Below are 20,924 nucleotides of genomic sequence, written 5' to 3'. Positions count from 1 at the left end.
TGACTTTAGGCAAGCGTGGGGATGAGTGGTGCTAGTGGTATTCAAGTAAGCAGAGTGTACTTTCCCAAGCAGATGTGCTGCTCTATCTCTTCTAAAATAATAGCCATTATCGGTTCTAGGAAGACGCACGATCCGCCTGAGTTAGTTCATTTCTAGCTGGGGAAGTATAAATTATACATGACGATTAAAGGTCTTTCTCTTGGCTTTAGTTTGATGCAGTCCTACAGAAAAGCAATTGATATGCGACCACTTCCACATTATCTTCAGCTATTTGATATATACTTCGATCTCCGTTATCCCCATGCTAGCGTTGCTTGCTGTGACGAGACATAAAGAGCAGAAACAGTAGATAGATCTAAAATTGTATTTTGTTGAAGAGATAAAAGATAAAGATATAAAAATGGATATGTTTTGAGATAATTTTAAAATGAGTTTTTGTATTTTCAAAGCAGGAGGTATAAAGAAAACATGTTTTTAAAGATAATATTTATTATTTTCTAAAATATTATCGTAAAAAACTCTTAATTTTAAATTTGTCTAATTAAAACATGTAAGGATAAAAATTGTTATTATTATAGTTGTAAAACCCAACTCAAGGGCCGATCTGTGGCAAGGCCCGGGTCACTAGTTAAGACCCAGATTGATCCGAGTCAGCGTGAGAATAAAAATAGTTGTTATCATAGTTCTAAAATCCAATTTGGAGATCGACTCAGGGCAAGACTCAGCTCACGAAAGGGGTTGACCTTTGACCCAAGTCAAGATAAGGACAAGAACGATTATTATCATAATTTTAAAATCTGACCCGGGAGTCGACCCAGGTAAGGCTCGGGTCACGTGTCATAAGGGTTAACCCGGGTTGATCCAGATTAACATACAAATAAAAGTGGTTATAATCTTAGTTTTAAAACTCAATTCGAGAGTCAACCCGGGATAAGGCTCGAGTCACGGATCAGGAGGGTCAACTCATGTTGACAAGGCTTAATGTAAAGATAAAGTTGTTATTATCGTAATTTTAAAACCCAACTCAAGGGTCGACCGGGGCAAAGGCCAGATCACGGGTCGGAAGGGTCACCTCGGGTTGATCCGAGTCGGTGTATTGATAAAAGTGATTTTTATCATAGTTTTAAAATCTGACTCGAGAGCTGACCTAAGATAATGTTCAGGTCACAAGCCGGGACAGTCAACCAGGTTGACCCAAGATTTTGTTAAAAAATAATCAAAGAACCTTGGGTTTTTGACCTTATCCAAAAAAGTCAATGTGTTTTTTACCTGTGTTTTATCCCAGGTTGACTTGAGTTTTTGACCGAGTCAAGTCAAGTCAATATTTTCTCTATTTTTTCTTAAACTCGAACCATTCCAGGTACGGAGTCTACCCGGTTTCGGGTTAACCTGCCAGGTCAATCCTGGTTTTATAATTAAAGTTATTATAATATTATTAATTTCAACACTCAATATAAACTAAAGTAAAAAAAAATATGTATCTAATTATTTTTTTAAATATGTAAGTTTGACAATAATACATATTAAAGATAAAATATATTTTCTCATATTTTATTCTTTCTTATCTACTATAACCAAATAGGATATAGAGACAAATATTTTGTCTTGTATATCAATACCAAACACAATTTTATCTTCATCTTCTTTTTTATTTTGTCTCATCTGTTTTCACTTTCTTTGTCTCTTTTTTCTTGGGACAATAACCAAACATTATCTAAAAAATTATAAGACTAATGAGTTTTAACTTAATGGATAATAGAGAGTTTGAATATCTTATTTGCAATGAAAAAAAGTACTTTATAGTATGTTGACTAGGTTAAATGTAAGGATAAAGTTGTTGTTATCATAGTTTTAAAACCCGACTCGAGGGTCAACACGGGTTGACTTGAGTCGGTGTATTAATAAAAACGGTTATTATCATAGTTTTAAAATTTAACTCAAGAGTTAACCAAGACAAGGTTCAAGTCATAGGTCGGGAGGGTTAACCAGGTTGACCCAGGTTTTTTAAAAATAATAATCAAAGAACTTTGTTTTGACTAGATTTGTTTTTCAAAAAAGTCAATAGGTTTTTTGCCTATATTTATCCCAGATTGACTTGAGTTTTTGACCGGTTCAGGTCAAGTTAATACTTTCTCTATTTTTTCTTAAAGTCGAACCAATTCAAGCACCCAGTCAACTTGATTTCGGGTTAACCCGTTAGGTCAGTCATGGTTTTATAACTAATTATTTTTTAAAATATGTAAGCTTGACAACAATATATGTTAAGGGTAAAATATATTTATTCATATTTTATTCTTTTTTTAAGCCTTTTAAAATATCTCCCTCTCACTTTCTATCGTCGTCCATGTATAAAGATAAGTTTAGATGTCATCATTTATTCCCAAGAGAAAAAATAAAATACAAACTTTCAAACTTTGTAAAACCTAAAAAATGCCACCACTAACAAACCTCTTGAAAAATAAAAAATGTCACCATTAATAAAGTTATGAAACATTCAGACAAAACAAAAATTGGAAGAAATTTTTAATTTATGTCATTTCTATAGTGATTTACCATTTCCTTTTATTTGTTTATATAATTGATATGAATATTGATCCAAAAATATCAATTACTCTTTTAAATGAAGAAATCATATTTTATACCTTTAAGTTTGCCCTTGTTGAAGAAAAATATTTAATCTACCACTAAATCAACTAATTAATCAACTACTTTTTTGGTTGGTGATTCATAATTGATGTGAACCCCGTGAATATAGAGATTTAGAAATTTATAGTCAAATTAATAATTTTCAAGAAAGCTAAATTTAGAATTATGACAGAGCTTGACATTACGATAATTTATACTGAGACACCAAGACTATAGAAATTGAAACCCCGCCCAAAGCCTTTAAAAAGACATGAAAAAAAAAGTATAAAAGACACCATGAAACATGATTAATTCTTTGATAAGTTAGAGTAGTTCAATGAAGAACCAAATTAAGAGAATTTCCTCTCTCACACACAATAGATTATTCTGAAATCAAAGTCTGTAAAAAAAACTAAATACAAGCTAAATAACCCTATTTATAATAGGTAAAAAAACCTATTCTAAACAAGGCTGAAAAAATAATAAAAGAGTTCTAAATAAAATAGAAAAAAGAATCCTAAATCAATTAGAAAACTAATACAATTCTCACATGGTAGAATTTAGACCTTATCACAAAACCTTTTTGATGTTTGCTCGCTATGAAATTTTAATCATATATAAAACAAGACCTCTAAAATCTTCTAATAAAATTTTAGCTTGATCAAATGGTCTAATAAAAAAAATATGTTTTTAGTATACAATTGTGCATGAGAAAAAATAAGCCTATAGCTCCCAAAATTAATTAGCCCATAAGTAAATGGATCAAGCCCTTTTTATATATAAATTAAATTGATTAAGGACTAATTATCACTTGTTGAAGATGTAGCCTTCCTAAAACTCATATTGGCCTAAATACTCTGAATAAGCTCATTGAATGCGTCTTTAAGTTTTTTTCTCTTGATCTTGTAATTGGTTTAACTGGAACTTCTAATAGATCATGTGGTGTACTTTGGATTGCATCGTCCCCTCTCTTCCTAAAAAAAGTTGATTTTGAATCATCACCTACATTAAATAAAGATATTTCAGAAATATTAAAAGTAGCACTAACACTATACTCACCTAGTAGATTCACTTTATAAGCATTGTCATTAATTATTTCAAGGATTTGGATTGGACCATCTCCTCTCGATATCAACTTAGATCTCCTACATTCAAGAAACCTTTCATTGTACATATACACCCAAACTCAATCATCTGGTTAAAAGATTACCTTTTTTAACCCTTTTTAGATTTTTTTAGGATCCCGAACACACAATGAAAACGATAAATTTAAAATAATATTTGGGAGTTACTAGGATCACGTTAGATAGATCTAGAATTGTTTAAAGATTTATTACCTGAAAATCTGATCTTCACTGGTTTTGAATAATTCTTTAAAGGCTGGGTTGTTGCAGACCACAAGTCGTCTAATTATCCGGCCTCCAACAGTAATCCACATGAATCACTTGCAAGAAATCTTCTAAATTCCTATTTAGGAGATAGGATTGTTATGCCTAGAATGCTAACTTTTTATTTTATAACTTACATATTTTTTCTGTTTAACAGACAACCTCACATGAATAAAAGGCATACCTTTATATTTATAGGGATTCCTAAAAACCCTATAAATGACAAAATATCTATTTTCCTCTTAAATAATATCTATATATTATTTAAGGATAATTTTAGAAATATAGTCAATCAAGCCCCTACTTGATTATTCTAGAACTAGAATTATAATCTCTGAATTAAATACGTTCTAGTGCTTAATTTCTAAAATTATTTTCAATCAAGTTATACTTGATTAATCATCCCGATTTAATTTCTGGCTAATGATTCTTAATGTGTGTGACCCATTAGGTTCCTAATATGTTGTCCTAAATATAAATTATAATTCTAAATAAATAGAATTAAATAAATCAAACAATTTTATTTATTATCAATTTAATAATTGATTAATTTACATTTGAAAATCAAGTGCCGTCAACAATGTGTCATGATCCCCTAAATATTAAAAAAGTCATAAGTGGTTTAACTTAATCTTTTAGTGATCAGTTTCTCAATGTAATTATTATCCTTTCATCAATAATATTCTGATTTAGACATTTTAGTATGGAGTGTGTCTGCTATGTCAAATCATATTTGTTCATAACATTATAGTCATTGATAATTTGAATAAGATTTGAAACTCTTTTCAAATCTCATTCCACCTTGCGCAAGAATTTGATAATCAATATTATTTGAGAACATGTGGAACATTTTCTCTAATTCACCAAGGGTGATGAATCATCTCTTGATCACTCAAATACCTTTATATAGTTTATGTTATATTTAATGTCTGTCTATTTGTTACATTTACCAAAATAACATGTAACGAGATCAAAACATAACACTCCCTATATAAGATAACTTAGTGATCTTAAGTTTTAGTAACCCCAAAGTGTCTCATTAAACCGACCCCATAAACTTCATGAACAAGCAAGGCATATAACAATTAAGTACACACAATCTTTTTTTCTTTAAACTAATAACCATCAAACCTATAAAATTTATCAAATGCAAATTCTCACATGCTTTATAAATCTGGCTAAAACCAATATCATTATTATATAAATCTTTCACATACTCAAATCATAATAATTTAGATTTAAAGTTGAAAGAAGTACATACCTTCTTGATAGTGCATCAACCACAATACTTTCATTACTTTGCTTATATTTTATCATAAATGGGAACATTTCTATGAACTCAACTCACTTGGCAAGCATACTAGGAATCTTATCAGGGAAAATATCCTTATAATCTTGTAATAAAGAAACACAAACACTAAAAATACAAAGATCAAGTTCATTAGTGTTAAAATATGCCTTATTATACATAAATAAAATCAGAGGCATGCTAGAAAAATAAACATTCTTAATCTCATTCCCTTTTATATGAAAACTATCTTGTTTTTTTTGTCACTCTCTTCTTTTCTTACTCTTTATTTTTTTTCTTTTTTTTTCTCTCTTCTCTCTTAGCTAAAACCATATTTTTCTCTACATTGACTAAATTTTTTCTCTCAATGCTTCTATTTTTTTCAATCTTTCTTATACCTTTACATGGTTTTTCTATATTTTTTGCTTCACCTTTCTTTTTCAGCTTCAATTGGTCTTCATAAACCTACATAAGCGACAATGGTACAAGTATGAAAGTCTTTCCATCCTTTTCAAGATAATATATGTTCTTAACCCATTATGTTTGACCTTCCTATGAAATTTCCAAGGACTACTCAATAATAAATGAGCAATATGCATAGGAACCACATTACATAAAACCTCATCTTTATTTTTTCCAACAAAAAAAATCAGAACCTGTTTAGTAACTCTTACTTCTCCATATTCATTCAATCATTGAAGTTTATAAAATCTTTCATGTTTATCATCTCTAATTGTTATTGCATAGCCAAATAATCTTATTTGGATTATTCTTATCTTTCGGCGGTAATTATCCGCTTTTGATTGACATCATCAAGATATGAAAATCACATTAGTGGTAAGAGAAATATATCCTCACACACTCCCTCATGTGTTTACACTCAATAGATGTCACTCCTCTCGTGTTTCATATAAATTTTGGCTTTTCACTATAATAAGCTTATCCTTTTACTTTTTAGCACTCAATCTCAAAGATTTCAGTTCTTTAAGGAACTAATCAGAAAAATTAACTTAGTAGTGTAATTTAAAATAATATATAGGCTAAAAGAGCAATAAAAACAAAAAAATATTAATACAAAACTATGAATATGAAATCACAAATAGAATAATTAATTCATGCAAAATATGAACGATACAAAAAGATTAAAAAAAATATTATAAGAATAAGAAAAGTAATGTAATAAGACTTAAATAACCCAAATTAAGCAAATACACTATATTTGTTATGATTTATTGTTTTTGTAATTTTCAGAATTAATCTAAGAAAATATGTCTAAATAATCCCGAAATCATGTTAAGTCACTAAGATATCTTAAAAATCAAGAATTTTCATATTTGAATTGTTGAATCCAAGATTTGATGAAAACCCTATTTTTGACGGCTAAACCCTAATTTTTTTTCCTTTGACCGATTTCTTTTATCTTTTTTTTTAATTGTAAACAACCATATCACAAATAATCTTTCTTTTTTAATTTTTGTTTTGTACATATAAGGTTCTAGATGATGACAATGAAGAAATAACATGGAAATTAAAAGATAAAGGGATATAACCTAATTTTAAAACCTTGCTTTAATACCAACTAATGCAAACGCTATGGATATAGAGATCCGAAAACCCACAGTCAAATTGACCTTTTCCAAGGAAGCTAAATTCAAGCTTGTGATTGAGCTTAACACACCGATAACTTGCACCTAGGCACCTAGACTATATAAACCTAACCCTCACTCAATGCATATGAGGATAAAATATCTAGTCCATTCACCAAAAATATCTCATATGATTGAGGCCATATAATAGTTTAAATATAAAAAAAATACAAATTTCTTGATTGGACTAGTGGGTCTCATCATCCACATTCTTCTCCATCATCACCATTTTTTAAGTCATTGGCATCCACCACCTAAACAACTTGATTGGGCTCCTTCTCCATCAATGGTTAATCTCTTTGCATCCTTTTGACTAGATCTTCCTTTATATTTCTTAGAACATCTCTAATATCTTCATCAAGTTCCTTAACTAAATACTCATTTTTAGAGATAATGACAACATGTCTATGAAATATCTCCTTAAGTTCGAGCATGAGAGTAGGGTGAAAGACTTGAAAAAAGTCCATTACCAACTATTTGGAAAAAATAAAAAGGTGAAGCTTGTTCATCACTTTAACCGGTTTTTCATTCATGACCTCCTTCAAGGCATCAGTCCTATCAAACATATTTAAGAACACATCTAGAACATCCCTTATAACATGAAAATGAGATGACTTTGCTCAAGCTTCACCAGCTTCACTCCTAACCACAATAAGAATCAACTTTAGCTCCCCAATCATTTTTTTTTTTTTATCACTAATATAGACTTTTTATCTGTTTGAAGCTTCACAACCAATACATCCTTTTTCCTATAAGGATTTGGTGAAAACCTTTTAGATAGTCCTCGATTGATTCTCTAGATCTGCTAGAGTCCCTTATAACCTATATTATCTAACCTTATAGTCATCAACACTTGGCCATTCTCCTATAACATCTATATCACTTAGACCATTTCCCTACACTCAGACTCTCAATATCAATCATTGTGGTTCTACAATAAGACCATCTAAAACAAAGATTGGTAAGGCATAAAAAACAATAACAATAATAAAAATAATGACTTGGGAAAAGTTGAGTGCAAACTCATAATAAAGGCTATTTAGGAAGTGATCCATATCTAATGAGTAAGTTTCCCTACATCTTTATCTATGTCTCTAGGGAATTGAGAGAGAAACTTCAATATCTCAATGTTGAGCATTATTGTTAACTATTATAATGTGGGATTCTCCTCAAATCGTACAAAATGGTAACAGTTGTAACATATGGTAATGGTATTGGATCTTATCTAGCATTCGAGGAAACACCAAGCCCCTATACGAAAGGCTATTAAGAAAAGGTAGAAAGAGTCTCATCATCAAACCCAGGAACCCTTCTTTCTTTTCTAAAACTTAGCTGCCAATATGGACATTACTTCTCTAAAATCCATAGAACTTATCGTGTCGATAAGATCAATTCATATTTTTATTTCTTTTTATTTAAGGCAAGCTATCAATAGTGGAACAAGAACTATACTTCTTAGATGAAGTGGAATCTCTAAATCAGCGTTATATGAGGTCATGTCTCTTTTGGGGACTTCTCTTTGGCCTAGGTTTTCAAATTTAAATTTAAAAAATCATCAAATAAGATAAATAAAAAGAAAGGCTTGAGTGTATTACCCATTAAAGTACACTCAGAGTTAAAGGATTAATTTTATACTGAGAATTGCAGGTCCACAATTAGTTGCACAACAACTTCTCTATCAAGGTCAAAGTGGGCTTATCATTGTATAATCCAACTAAGGTTCTCTAAAAGCATAAACAACCTTAAATATATTAAGGGTTGACTATACAAACACCCTTTTAAGATCAATAATGAGCCACGTGTTCCTCCACTCATTTGCAAGATTTATCTTTCTCTTAATTACTCCTTTAATGAGACTTTTTGCTTAGAGAAAAAAAATATATAAATCCATGTCATTTCTTGAGTCTTATTAGTACATGCAATCAATTGATGGGAGTGCTTGAAAACCCTTGATAAGGGTTTTTCATCATGCCGCATCATGTAATTTTTTAAAGTATTCATGGTAACCCATCTATTCTAGTGTAACTAACTAGCATAAAGGTTGTAATGGTGAAAAAGCCTTTTCATAAACCCTAATAAAGGGAATATATATCCTTATCTGAACACGAAAAGGGGAGATGTAATCTTTTACCCTCTATTTAGGCCCTAATAGACTAGACATTGTTTTTCTCAACCTATAACGTTTTTTTTTCTATGTTGACTCTTTGTTAATATGCCTAACATTTAGCTATCTAAATCATGGACACCTCATTCGAGTATTGTCCTCTAGTTGGTCTTAAGGCTATTTTAGCACCCTTTATTGCCTTTTAGTTTTAATTGGGGGTTCCCTAGCCCTACCTAGGTTTTAGGACTCTCCCACTAGAGGCCTCCATTTAGGGTAGTTCTTGATCAAAAAACTACTTAAGAATATACCATACTTAAAGAGTTTTAAGAATGTGATTTAGGGAGTTACTTGATAGAGAATGAGTATCGATCATCAAAAAAATAAACAACCATCTAAAATCCTTTTAAAAAAAACTTAAACAATGGCTAAAACGGCACCAAAATGATCCATACAATGAACAAAACCACTCAAGATCTCTTTGTGAGTTCCTAAATGAATATTTGGTGTTTTAAAACAATTATAAATGGTAGAAATTGGTGGCATTAGTGGTGTAATAAGAATAACATTCTCTCATTGAAAATCACCTAGAGAGAGAAAATTAATGAAAGTAGTGAAAATAAAGAAGAAGGCCGACGTATGGTTTTATATAGACATGCCAACATGGGAGACCATGTTAGCATTGTTTAGCTTACTAGACAACTTAGTTCAATTATCCCTCGACAAGTGTGTCGCTGTTAGGAAATGTAGTAGAGGGATGACATGCAATTAGAATTTTTGAAGTCATCAACCCTTGGCCTTCACTTATATGCTCACACACCAACCTTTTGGTTTCCAACACATGTTTTGTCATAATGACACATCTAAGGAAATGAAACAAAAAACCAGTTAAAAGAACAACAAAGTGTGATCAGGGGACACATATAAAAAGACTAACGAGGATTACCTCAAATCCATATAAATGAGATAAGAGAGTGCAATAGAAAAACACGCGTCATCCTCGAATATAAAATAAGACATGACATATCCCACAACAAGTAAAACCTTGATGCTAGCCATACTATAAAGATTTGAAAGGGCAATTGATGGGTCTAGGGTCTACACCCCAACCAAATGGCCCATATCCTAGAGCTCATGATAAGGCCTGCAAGGAACACGGGCACAAAGCTATAATAGGCCATGAAGCTCACTCAGGCATCCAAAACCCAAAACACCCACCATCGAATTAAACTTGTGGTGTTCATATAGCCCAACACAACAAAACCCTCAAATAGAATACTCATAAAGATCCTAGATAAATCTAGCCCTGGATGGGACGAATACCCTGAAACCAACTGTTGCTTTTGAATGCACCACCCTTTAGTTAAACCTGGTCAACTTGCCACCAACCATATAGATAAAATATACATGCATTAAATAAAGATACTCATATTAGAAACATGTCCTCTAAAGATTGGTTATGTTATCATCACCAACAATAAATAGCCAACAAAATCTAGAACCGAGATGAGATAACTTTTACAGTGGCATATTGTTACTCTAGTCTTCATCTCTAAGTAGTCCAAAATTATAGAAAACAAGCACATTAATCATCATATCCTTGCATGGACACATTCAGATAATTCCAAGGCTATATAAACAGCTTTTAACCCGGGGGCTCTTTCCTTCATAAAGATCTCCTTAATAATCAACTTTTTCGTAGAAAAATGACATCTTCTTTCTTTTCAAGCTTTGCTCTTTAAGCTTTCCACTGCAAACACATACAACATAACCTTCTAAAGATCATTTCCTCCACCATTAACATTAGCTTAAACATCAGAAGGTTCTCTTAAATTCTAGAAAACTTGTTTTTGTAGGTGTTCTAGTTGCCCAAGCTCATAACCTTTTATGTCTTTCAGTCCATCATGGCCTTGGAAAGCAGCTTTAAGAGGACCATAATCTTTGTGAGGTTTTCAACGAACTCATCACATCCCATATAATTTTAATGCTTAAATTACTATATGTACACTAAAGTAATTAATCAACATGATCATGAACAGCAGGTATCAATTGGTGTACTCGTACAAACATTATATGCGTTAAGCCATGGACAGGTTTTGATGCATATGAAAAGCAGTAGCTAGACAGTAGCACATGAGGTACAATTGCAGGTCTTAGGTACAAAAGCACAAACCCCATAAGGCTTGTTAGGAAGTTGGCAATCGATGCCGAAACAGCAAGGCATAGTGGCACAGTTGGTGGTTGCTGCCCCAGCACAGCACTTGCATAGCAAACACAGCTGGAAAGGTGCTAGCCTTCTTCTCCACAAATCATCATCATGATCATCTCCCTTTCTTCCAATTAGCCTGTACTCTGCGGGCTCCATAGGCCGGAATTCTCCGGCTGTTAATGATGTGTTTACTGGAGATGGCTGAACTGCATAATAGTTACTGTCAAACGTTAACTCCGTGTCATTATCGAGTCAAAATAAAGTTTGAAAATCTTTCTCAGAAATCAACTTACCAGGACTGATGATCAACTGGCCTGGGATAAACAAAAATATCACCAATACTGCTAGTTTCATGGAATAATTCATCTCAGTAATTATACACGACGGACAGGCTAGAATGCTTGCACGCTGTACATACATAGGCGGACAGAAACTCAGAGTGAAAAGAGTTAAAATTAGGGAATCAAATTTTGTGGTGCAGAGGTGTGGAGAAGAGTTAGTGGGTCATTGAAATGGATATTTTTTTTCTTTCTATTATACGGTATCATGCACTGCCGTGATGGAGACAAAAGGGGTTTAACCATTACAACGAATCACCAGGCCTCACAGAAGAAAGCTTTCAAGTCAACACTGGCTGATTGTGATGCCTGGCCCCAGATATGAAACCATCCAAAGAGGGGCTAAAGAGGTTGTGATAAGCACCATATTTTCAAATTAATCACGTTTTTTGGGGTCCATGTAATATTTAAAATTATGCAGAACCATGATGGATTGATGTTAGGACTGTGAGGCTAATTATTCATATTAGTCTCCCTGCCTGAAGTTAGAATGCTCATTGGTTCTTCCCAGCGTCTAGTATCTGTTGAGGCATCCAAATACAAAACAGTCCGAGAGGGAAAATCATGTCAATAATCAAGTTATAGTTTTGGTGAAAAAGGACTCTTATGTCAACAGTATTTCCACTCGCATACCTCCTCAACCTACTGATAGATAGAATGTAAAGCTTGATATAACCTGAAGAAGAAAAACTGTTTTCATCTGGCAATTCTCATTGATATGCAAACTATGCTCGAAAATTGATACAAGCAACAAGTGAGCAAGCAAAAACTAACAGCTGGTTGGGGATCGAGATGATAGAATGTACATCAGGTACAAGGAAGCAAATTCACTCATGATTTAACAATCAGAACTTGTCATTTAGAAAGATGGATGGGGATGAAAAGGCACACCAAATACATAAAAGGCAATATGCTTATCTGACCCTGCAAGCTGCAGGGCCACCTGGGGAGCAATTTGGATTAGGAGACCGACAACTAGAACCAGGTCCAACATTGTTGGTGAATCTATGACGCATCCGGTAATCAGGTACCCCTCCCATTGCAAATGCAACAGCACCACCGGTTAAGGCTGGGGTCAGTGATGATGAAACTTCACTGCATTGTAGAGGTTCCAAAGTTTCAACCACATCACTCATCAAGGGCCTTGCTTTTGGATTCTGGCTCAAACAGTAATATGCCAGGCTGCAGGCTTTCTGGGCTGCCCTTACAGAGTACTGGTTCTCTAATCTGGGGTCAATTATTTGCAGCAACTTTCTCTTATCATTCAATTTTGGACGGGCCCAATCCACCAAGCTCTGCTCCTTGCTGGGTCTGGTTTTGTCAACTGACTTCCTTCCTGTCAATAGTTCCAGAAGAACAACTCCAAAACTGTACACATCGCTTCTTGCAGTCAGGTGGCCTGCATGCAATATAAACATTTTCAGAAAAGCAAGCACGAATACATACACATACCCAAAGGCAATTTGGTACCTCTGCGGTTATCGTGAAATCAAGTTGATGCATGGCACAGCAATCATTAGTTCATCATACCATAAACCATAAAAGACTTTAAAATGTGAATCGTGTGAAAAGTGACTCCAAAATTCAAATGGCAGAGAAAAGAAGTGGCTGTCCATAAGCAAGTCATTTGTCAATATTAAGGATGCAACAGATGAGGAATTACTACAGCTTCAAAATTCCACACTTCATTGATTCCGAGAGACAATAGCAGTTGGCTATGTTGAGCCTTTTCCCCTTGAAATTCATATCATAAAGATAAAACAAGTTCATTCTAGCTTCTGTCAATAAAAAATAGTTTACTCTGGCCTGGCCATCAACCTACCAGAACCCTCATTTATCCAGGCATTGAGCTGGCTGTGCCAAAAAGTCAAATCAGGTATAGGCAGAGTTATGAACACATAGACATGCAGGATTTCCTTTCATATTATTTATTATTACAAGCTAACATTGAAAGTACTTGAATCATTTTTTCGTCATTAATTAGGGATTTTGAATGCTCACAACTATTTTTGTATTGCCAGGCATATACTACTATCACCAAACTTCAGGCATTTTACATTGTCAGATGTTCAATATGCCACCCTTCTTTTTCATCTCAATTGTGTACTTTTCATATTCCTACACCTTTATTCAACTGAACTGAAAATCTACATCATAGCCTTTAGAATTCCAAGTGAGAAAATATCCATTTCCTACACCAGCATTGCCATCCAGTCCCTTAATTATCTAGTCATTACCAGGCAGCCCTTGGAACTGATTTTTCACCAAACATAAAACACATCCTAATCAATTCTGAGTTTAAGCTTTTTCTGGAAAGACGTATTTAGTCTCTTACAAAACCATACCATAGAATTAAAAGGGCAGAAAAATCAAGAATTTTAGAGATTGTAGAGGGTCTTACCAGTCATTACATATTCAGGGGCAGCATAACCATAGGTACCCATCACTCGAGTTGATACATGAGTCTCGTCGCCTTGCGGTCCAGCTTTTGCAAGCCCAAAATCAGAAAGCTTGGCAGTATAATCCTGTGAATACGTAGGCAACTAGTATTAGCATTAGTAACAGGCAAGGACTGTCCCTGTATCAAGAAACCATACAGGAAATATCTTAGATAATGACGTATGAGAAACCCCACTTACAGAGTCCAGTAATATATTAGAAGTTTTGAAGTCCCTATATATAACTGGTCTTTCTGCATTGTGAAGAAAAGCAAGCCCTTTAGCCGCTCCAAGTGCTATCATCATTCTTGTGGCCCAAGATAATGGAACTGTTGCTTCTAAATACCTCGGAAAAGTTCATAGCAACTCAAGTTAACAAAAACATTGAGGTTACAGATTCTAATGCTGAGCATGATTATATAAATGTTCTCACCAGAACTAACGAGAAAATCCAGTTGGGACCAACACTCAGCAATAAATCATCATCAAAATGCAAAATTACAGATTGTAGAAGATGATAGATCATCTATGTTTTTTCATCAATCACTGTTTAGTAAAATGTTTTCATCCTTATGGTAGATGTTTTCCAAAGAGTCTAGTATCTTCTCCTAAAGAATTGAAAATCCCAACAAATATAATTTTTGAAACAATTTGCATCATATTCCCCAAACAAATTGAAACACATGAAAGTTTATAATACAGTGGATTTAGAACTCTTCGATGAGAGAACCTCCCGTAAAACAATAAATCGAGTTAACGACCCTAATTGGGAAGCTACAGATATAGTGGCATATTCTCAAAATAGTAGACTTATGCGTGATGCCATTTCAAATAACTATTGTCAGTCTATACATAGAACAAGAAACTCTTGTAATTTGGCAGGCAACCATAAAAACGATGTTCATCTTTGTTGAATTGGAACACATGAAAGGTGCAAGAACTAGGAGTGTATATTTCAAATAAAAGCAGCCCACGGTCTTGAATACAGGTGGTTATGACAGTAGGATATTATCCTTCCAATTATTGCTATAAAACATCAAAAGAATGAAGAGCAGGAAAAGAATGCATCTTTTAGCAGAAAGATGTAATCTTTGATCATTGCAGAAAAATTCAACCATACCATATTGTCACTTACAGCAGTAACAATTTCCTTTTCAATCATAATGGAGCATTATGTACCATTAACAGCTGTAATTGGTAACAACAAATGCAATAATCGAAGAGGAACATAAGGCAAAAGAAGGCATACTTCGAAATAGATGATTCTCAAGGCTTCCTCGGAACATAAACTCATAAACAAGTAACCTGTGATCATCCTCGCAACAATACCCAATCAACTTCACCAAATTAGGATGCCTAAGCTGCCCCAGAAAGTTTACTTCGGTCTGGTAAGACAACAGAACAAGAAACAAGCACTATTCAATAAACGTGAAAGACATGAAAGCGAAAAGGATTAAGGAGGCTTAAGTGGAACAATGTCAAAGCAAATTAAGAAGAAACATACAAGCCATTCACGATGGCCTTGAAGACCCTCTTTATTGAGAACCTTGACAGCAACTGGAAGAGATTTGAGGCCAACCCTGACATTCTCATCAATGTAGCCTTTATAAACAGTTCCAAATCCACCTTCCCCAAGAATGTAATCAGAGCGAAAACTCTTGGTAATTGTCTCAAGCTCATACAAAGTGAAGGCTATAACATGAGTATAAAGAAGGGCATTCTTTCTTGAGTCCTCAAAGTTGCGTGGAGTTGAAGTAGGATCACTCAGATCTGAAACTGACCTACTATGCTTCTTGTCTGACTGACCGTTTTTAATTGATGCTGATGATGAAATTATGTGAAGCTGTTGTTGAACTGCATACCCATCAAATCCACACTCACATAAATAACAAAGATTATAATTTTCATTTTATAGAAGCATAAAGATTCAAGCTTTAATTAAATTCAATGAAAAAATCTAAAAAATTCCAGGCTTTGCCAAGGAAACCTTATATAGGCAGTAAGCAAAATGGAGAAATAATAAAGAGTAAAATGGGGGAGGGAGAGGTAGATCTGGGGTGGAAACCGAGAAGGGAAATTAAACCTTGAGCAGTGGAGACAACGGCAGACTCTTCTCTAGTGCCGCAGTTTCCCATCTTGATTACTACTGCTAGCACTATAAATGATATGACAGTGACTTTGAAGAGTTAGTAGCGGGGGTAGAGCAGAAGCTGAAGTAGCAGCAGGTGCTGGTGGAATGGCTGTCCTGATAAAGCAGCAGCCTACTTGTTTCATTCTTGGCTCTTTTTTTTTTCCAGCTTCCCCCTTGACACACTATTTTTTCTCTCTCACTGTTACCAGTGTTTTATTAGTTTATAAAAAATAAAAAATAAAAAGGAAACATTGAAATATTGAAATATTAAGCAGCCCATAGTACTAATCTTTATTATTACATTACAATATTACATGCTGAAAAAGAGAAAGAGAAAAGAGTAGCTAAAGAGGAGGCCAAAGCGTCCTTCGACTACGCTACAACTGGACCTGGTTTACTAAAATAAGGAGTAATAGTTCTTAGAAAAGGAAATTCCTATCCCAAAAAGGGGAAAAGGGGGTCTCTCTCTTTTGTATATTAGAGATGGAGATCGGACAGTGGGTGGAGTGAGGGTCTGTGAATCTCCTCCACCCTTATTTGCTATTGCAAAGGTGTGTCGGACCAGTTAGTCAGTCAGTCACGAACTCTCCTTGATGCTTTTTATTCAACTATAATTTACACTTTGTGTTTTTCTTTTTTAATTAACGGGGCGTCAACTAATCACACGGATTCTGAAGTTAATGATCATGTAAGCTCTTAGTGGTCATCATAATAACAACCACAGGGCTCGAATCTAAAATCAAAGGGAGAACAAATCTCTTAATTCCAAATTTTTTGCTGCTAATGAAATGTTTTGAATAGTTGATTCAAGTGTTTTTTTAGAAAATATATTAAAATAATATTTTTTATTTTTAAAAAATTATTTTTGATATTAGTATATTAAAATAATATAAAAACATACAAAATTTTAATTTAAAATATAAAAAAAAACTAAAAATAGTTTTAAAATATAAAAACAAATATAATTTACTGTTAAGGTTGCTAACCTTATTTAAATTACGTTTGGTCCTTTTCAAAGCGAGCTTATCTTGTAACAAATCATTGTAACGACAACCATTTAGATCATACTATATGCTATGCTAACTTAATAATTGAGTCCTTTTATTTTGGTTCAAAAATCTTATTTAAAAATACATCTAAATTAAGATAGTATAGTTGGAATTATGAGAGGCATATTGAAAACATCCTACTTATACAAAGTGAGGAACAATGAAACAGTAAAAACAAATGATTAATCATTAATAACAACAAAAGTTTTATTGCTTTAAAGTGTTTCAATAAGTAAGTACTTTTCTTTGTTTTAATTTAAAAATAAATATTTTTACTATTAGTATGCATGCTAGGATTTTGATTTAATATCAATTTTCAAGTTTGAATATACGCTTAATATACATGTTATAATTCTATTATTATATTTGTGTTGAAAATATATTTGCCATGAGTTTTTATTTTGCATATTTATAGATTTGAACTTGTTATGTTTTGAATGTTTTTTTTTATGATAAATTAAAAATCTTTACTTACCAGTGTAATACAATTAATACTATGAAAACAATTTGTCATGTATCATTTTATTAGTATCTTAGTAATCAAACTTAATTTACAATTCGAGTGACTTAAATTCCAGGCTAATCAAACCAACTAAATCATGGGTTTAGTCAAAACTCAATCAACTCGGCTAATCTAGTTAATGATTCAATCAGAATTTAACTAAATAAAAAATAAAAAATAAAAAAAATGACTTCATATATCTACATAAGAGTTATGTTCAATTTATTCTTATATATTTAATTACATTAAGTATATTTATCTTTTTATTAGACTTTTACAGTCAAAACTAATCAGAATACATTATGTAATTTTACATGACTAAGTTTAAATCTTATAATTTTAAAGTATCTTTCATTAATAAATAGAGAATAAAAAACTATATTTGGAATACTAAATAGGGTTTGATAAACAAAAAAATAATTCTGAGTTTTTTATAAATTATATGTGTAAGCTATTCCACACTTGGAAAGTTTTGAAGAAAAAAAATCCTAACGTCTCCTTTTTTAAAATTAATGAAGGATATTTTGTATATATAAATATGAACTTATCCCTTGCAAGTCAAAAAAACAATTATTATTATTATTATTATTTAAAGAAAACCCTCCAAATAAAGACCAGATCCCGAAAGGTAAAATGAAGAGTCAGCCCAGCCCAGTTGGAGTTAAGTAAAATCTTATCCATCCATTTATCTAATCCGATCTTTCCTGGAATTGAAAACCTTGAGAGAGAAGAGGGAGCAGTCCAAGCAGTGGTAGAAGAGAAATGGCATTATCAGTGGCCATGGCAGTGGATGCTACTGCTAGTACTAGTAATAGATGGAGTATGGCTTCTCTCTGGTCCGCACTTCCTTCTTCTTCAAAGAGTGCCGCATCCACAATGCGATTTCCATCATCTCGTTGCCAATGCCCCCGGCAAAGCATCAGCCTCTCTCGCACTCGCCGCCAACAACAACAACAACGACGACCACTCCTTACGCGCTCTTTCACTGCTCTTAACCCCCTCTCCTCCTCGTCTCTTGGTTTCTCCGGTAATTTATATACTGTTCCTTCCTTATTTACATATTTATTTATTTATTCGTATCAGGTTTGATTATAATTTATTTTAGGGATTTATTTCTGCCTCAAAATATACTATCCATAATAATAATAATAATAATCTCGTTCATTTGGGCCCCAGACAGACTATCTAATTGCAATTATGCTTTATTTTCGTTTCCTTATTTTATTTATTATTTACTAGACTGGGATTTTTTTTTTTTGTCTTAAAGTTCTGCCATTTTTTAGGTTACTACTTCTAACTAAGCAAATTCCCCATGCGTTTTACTTTCACTTACATGTTCTACGCATTTCTTGCAGACAACTCTACTTTCGGACATGCCTTCCCTTCTGTTGATAATGGCTCTCGCTTTTTTGCCATGAGGCATGGCAGGCGAGTTCCCAAGCTCAATCGGCCACCAGACCAGCGTCGGGCACTTCTTAGAGGCCTCACAACTCAGCTCCTTAAACACGGTCGTATCAAGACCACAAGGGCACGTGCCAGTGCTATGAGGAAGTATGTTGACAAGATGATCACTTTGGCTAAGGATGGGTCTCTCCATAAAAGGAGACAGGCCCTGGGCTTCATCTATGAAAAGCAGATTGTCCATGCCTTATTTGCGGAGGTACCAGACAGGTACGGGGAACGAAATGGTGGATATACCAGAATTATTAGAACTTTACCAAGGCGAGGGGATAATGCACCCATGGCATACATTGAACTTGTCTAGGTGTTTTCTTTTCTCAAAACTTGTGCTTTACTTTCTGCTGAATCATGTGCCTGTATTGATATTTACAATTTTTGAGATAGAACTGTGTGCAGTGAAGATGTTGCATTCTGATTTTACTGTTTGCTTTATCTAGTAAATGGTCTATAGGTATTACTCCTTCTACTGAATCCTCTAACTCAGCCACTCAACACCTGCATGGGATTTGCGAATGTTGTTTTTCTCAACACCCTTCTCTGTTGAAATAGCATAGAGGGGACAATCCCTCGCAAAGCGATTCCCACACAAATAAAGTGGTATAAATTCAGCTCTGAACCCGGCCTTTCGCCTGTGCTTTTGATTGCCCATTGCCAGCTGAATGCTTAGGTTCCCCCACCAAATTTCTTCCTTTTAATCTCTTCCTTATCTTTGAATTTCGATAAAACTCCAGACACTCTTGCATTCCCCTCGCTGACCCTTTTATTAAAACCCACTAGTTCATCGAGAGCTACAATGGCAGAGGACAAGTCTTTCACTTTTTGTCGTCTCAACTCAGCTTGTCCCGGCATAAAGTTGGGCAACTAGTCTTCTTTTGACATTTTCTTGATGTCAAGAATTAGAGAACTGAACACCTTCACGTACTCCCGAATGGACTAATCCTGCTTTAATTTCTTCAGTTCCTCCCATGCCAACCAGGAAGTGCAGGAAACGATCCCTTGTCTCAATCTTAAGACGTCAACGTTCAAATCCTCCTTTGTTCTTGTTCTCCACTACAACTTTGCATTACCCGTAAGATACATTACAATGATGTCGATTTACTCACTCATATTGATCTTGGCCATGCAGAAAAATTGTTTCATGCTCCAAAGGAAGTTTTCAAGTTCCTTGTAACTTCTCACCCCACTGAAAGGTCTTGGTTGGCATGGTAAATAGCGTGGATAGAAGTTAGGGTTATCATGCTCTAAAGTTATAAACCTAAATTTAGAAGGAAAAAAAAAACACTAGTGTTTTATAAAATATAAATAATAGTTTGAATATTCTCAAATTAAACTAGATCTTATTATTTATATTAGTTCTAGATTTAAAATCCTTTGGATTTCTAATTAAAACTTACATAACTAATAAAATTCATCTAACATTAGGATTAGGATTTCTAACTAGTAAAATTATAATTAAATTAAAAGTACTAATTTTAATATGAAAAAAGAATTCAAATACAACAAGGTAAATAAAAATAATTTTGCACGGTAACTTTCAAGTCGTATTTGCAGGCCTTCCTGTTCTCTAATTGTTATGAAATTTTAACCTAATGGGTAACATGACCTTTAAAATTTTCTGTTAAAATTTCAGTTCAATCCAATGGTTAAATTAAGAGTTATGCATATTTTACTAAATTACTTCTTAAACTCTTAAACATCTTGAAACCTGGAAAATCTTAACAATTGAGGAAATAATACAATAATCATTA

At 33.4% G+C, this 20,924-nt stretch overlaps 3 protein-coding genes across 5 annotated transcripts; 1 reads left to right on the top strand and 2 right to left on the bottom strand.

Annotated features, from left to right (window-relative positions):
• Window positions 1-9,602: 9,602 nt before the first annotated feature.
• Window positions 9,603-11,925, bottom strand: LOC18100045 (uncharacterized). Of its 3 annotated transcripts, none has more exons than XM_024603592.2 (3): window positions 11,551-11,820; window positions 11,222-11,463; window positions 9,603-9,911 (listed from the first exon to the last, which is right to left on the bottom strand). In XM_024603592.2, exons 1-3 carry the CDS (start codon window positions 11,675-11,677, stop codon window positions 9,861-9,863), a joined length of 420 nt encoding a protein of 139 aa, XP_024459360.2. In that variant the 5' UTR covers window positions 11,678-11,820; the 3' UTR covers window positions 9,603-9,860. The 3 variants fall into 3 exon arrangements, with proteins under 3 accessions (XP_024459360.2, XP_024459361.1, XP_006381289.1); XM_024603593.2 differs by lacking the exon at window positions 9,603-9,911 and adding an exon at window positions 10,444-10,798 and having other exon boundaries at window positions 11,551-11,817; XM_006381227.3 differs by lacking the exon at window positions 9,603-9,911 and having other exon boundaries at window positions 11,062-11,463; window positions 11,551-11,925.
• A 321-nt stretch (window positions 11,926-12,246) lies between these two features.
• Window positions 12,247-16,713, bottom strand: LOC18100044 (probable serine/threonine-protein kinase PBL8). The gene is made up of 6 exons (XM_024603591.2): window positions 16,117-16,713; window positions 15,538-15,887; window positions 15,283-15,418; window positions 14,235-14,371; window positions 13,997-14,120; window positions 12,247-12,994 (listed from the first exon to the last, which is right to left on the bottom strand). Exons 1-6 carry the CDS (start codon window positions 16,166-16,168, stop codon window positions 12,510-12,512), a joined length of 1,284 nt encoding a protein of 427 aa, XP_024459359.1. The 5' UTR covers window positions 16,169-16,713; the 3' UTR covers window positions 12,247-12,509.
• A 1,659-nt stretch (window positions 16,714-18,372) lies between these two features.
• On the top strand, window positions 18,373-19,596 carry LOC18100043 (50S ribosomal protein L17, chloroplastic). Its single transcript, XM_006381225.3, has 2 exons — window positions 18,373-18,742; window positions 19,071-19,596. Exons 1-2 carry the CDS (start codon window positions 18,478-18,480, stop codon window positions 19,478-19,480), a joined length of 675 nt encoding a protein of 224 aa, XP_006381287.1. The 5' UTR covers window positions 18,373-18,477; the 3' UTR covers window positions 19,481-19,596.
• Window positions 19,597-20,924: the final 1,328 nt, after the last annotated feature.

This window comes from Populus trichocarpa, chromosome 6, assembly GCF_000002775.5.
Source record: "Populus trichocarpa isolate Nisqually-1 chromosome 6, P.trichocarpa_v4.1, whole genome shotgun sequence".
NCBI lineage: Eukaryota > Viridiplantae > Streptophyta > Magnoliopsida > Malpighiales > Salicaceae > Populus > Populus trichocarpa.
The sequence above is the reverse complement of the archived record's forward strand: the minus strand, read 5'-3'. Positions and strand labels throughout refer to the sequence as shown.

What these genes read in the sequence shown, in the direction of transcription:
- LOC18100045 (XM_006381227.3), bottom strand. Translation starts at nt 11,677, where the DNA reads ATGTATGTACAGCGTGCAAGCATTCTAGCCTGTCCGTCGTGTATAATT. An exon ending in CCAGTTGATCATCAGTCCTG is followed by an intron (nt 11,464 to 11,550) that starts GTAAGTTGATTT and finishes ACTATTATGCAG; the next exon opens with TTCAGCCATCTCCAGTAAAC.
- LOC18100044 (XM_024603591.2), bottom strand. Translation starts at nt 16,168, where the DNA reads ATGGGAAACTGCGGCACTAGAGAAGAGTCTGCCGTTGTCTCCACTGCT. An exon ending in AAGGCCATCGTGAATGGCTT is followed by an intron (nt 15,419 to 15,537) that starts GTATGTTTCTTC and finishes TTGTCTTACCAG; the next exon opens with ACCGAAGTAAACTTTCTGGG. An exon ending in TGAGAATCATCTATTTCGAA is followed by an intron (nt 14,372 to 15,282) that starts GTATGCCTTCTT and finishes CGAGGTATTTAG; the next exon opens with AAGCAACAGTTCCATTATCT.
- LOC18100043 (XM_006381225.3), top strand. Translation starts at nt 18,478, where the DNA reads ATGGCATTATCAGTGGCCATGGCAGTGGATGCTACTGCTAGTACTAGT. An exon ending in CTCGTCTCTTGGTTTCTCCG is followed by an intron (nt 18,743 to 19,070) that starts GTAATTTATATA and finishes CATTTCTTGCAG; the next exon opens with ACAACTCTACTTTCGGACAT.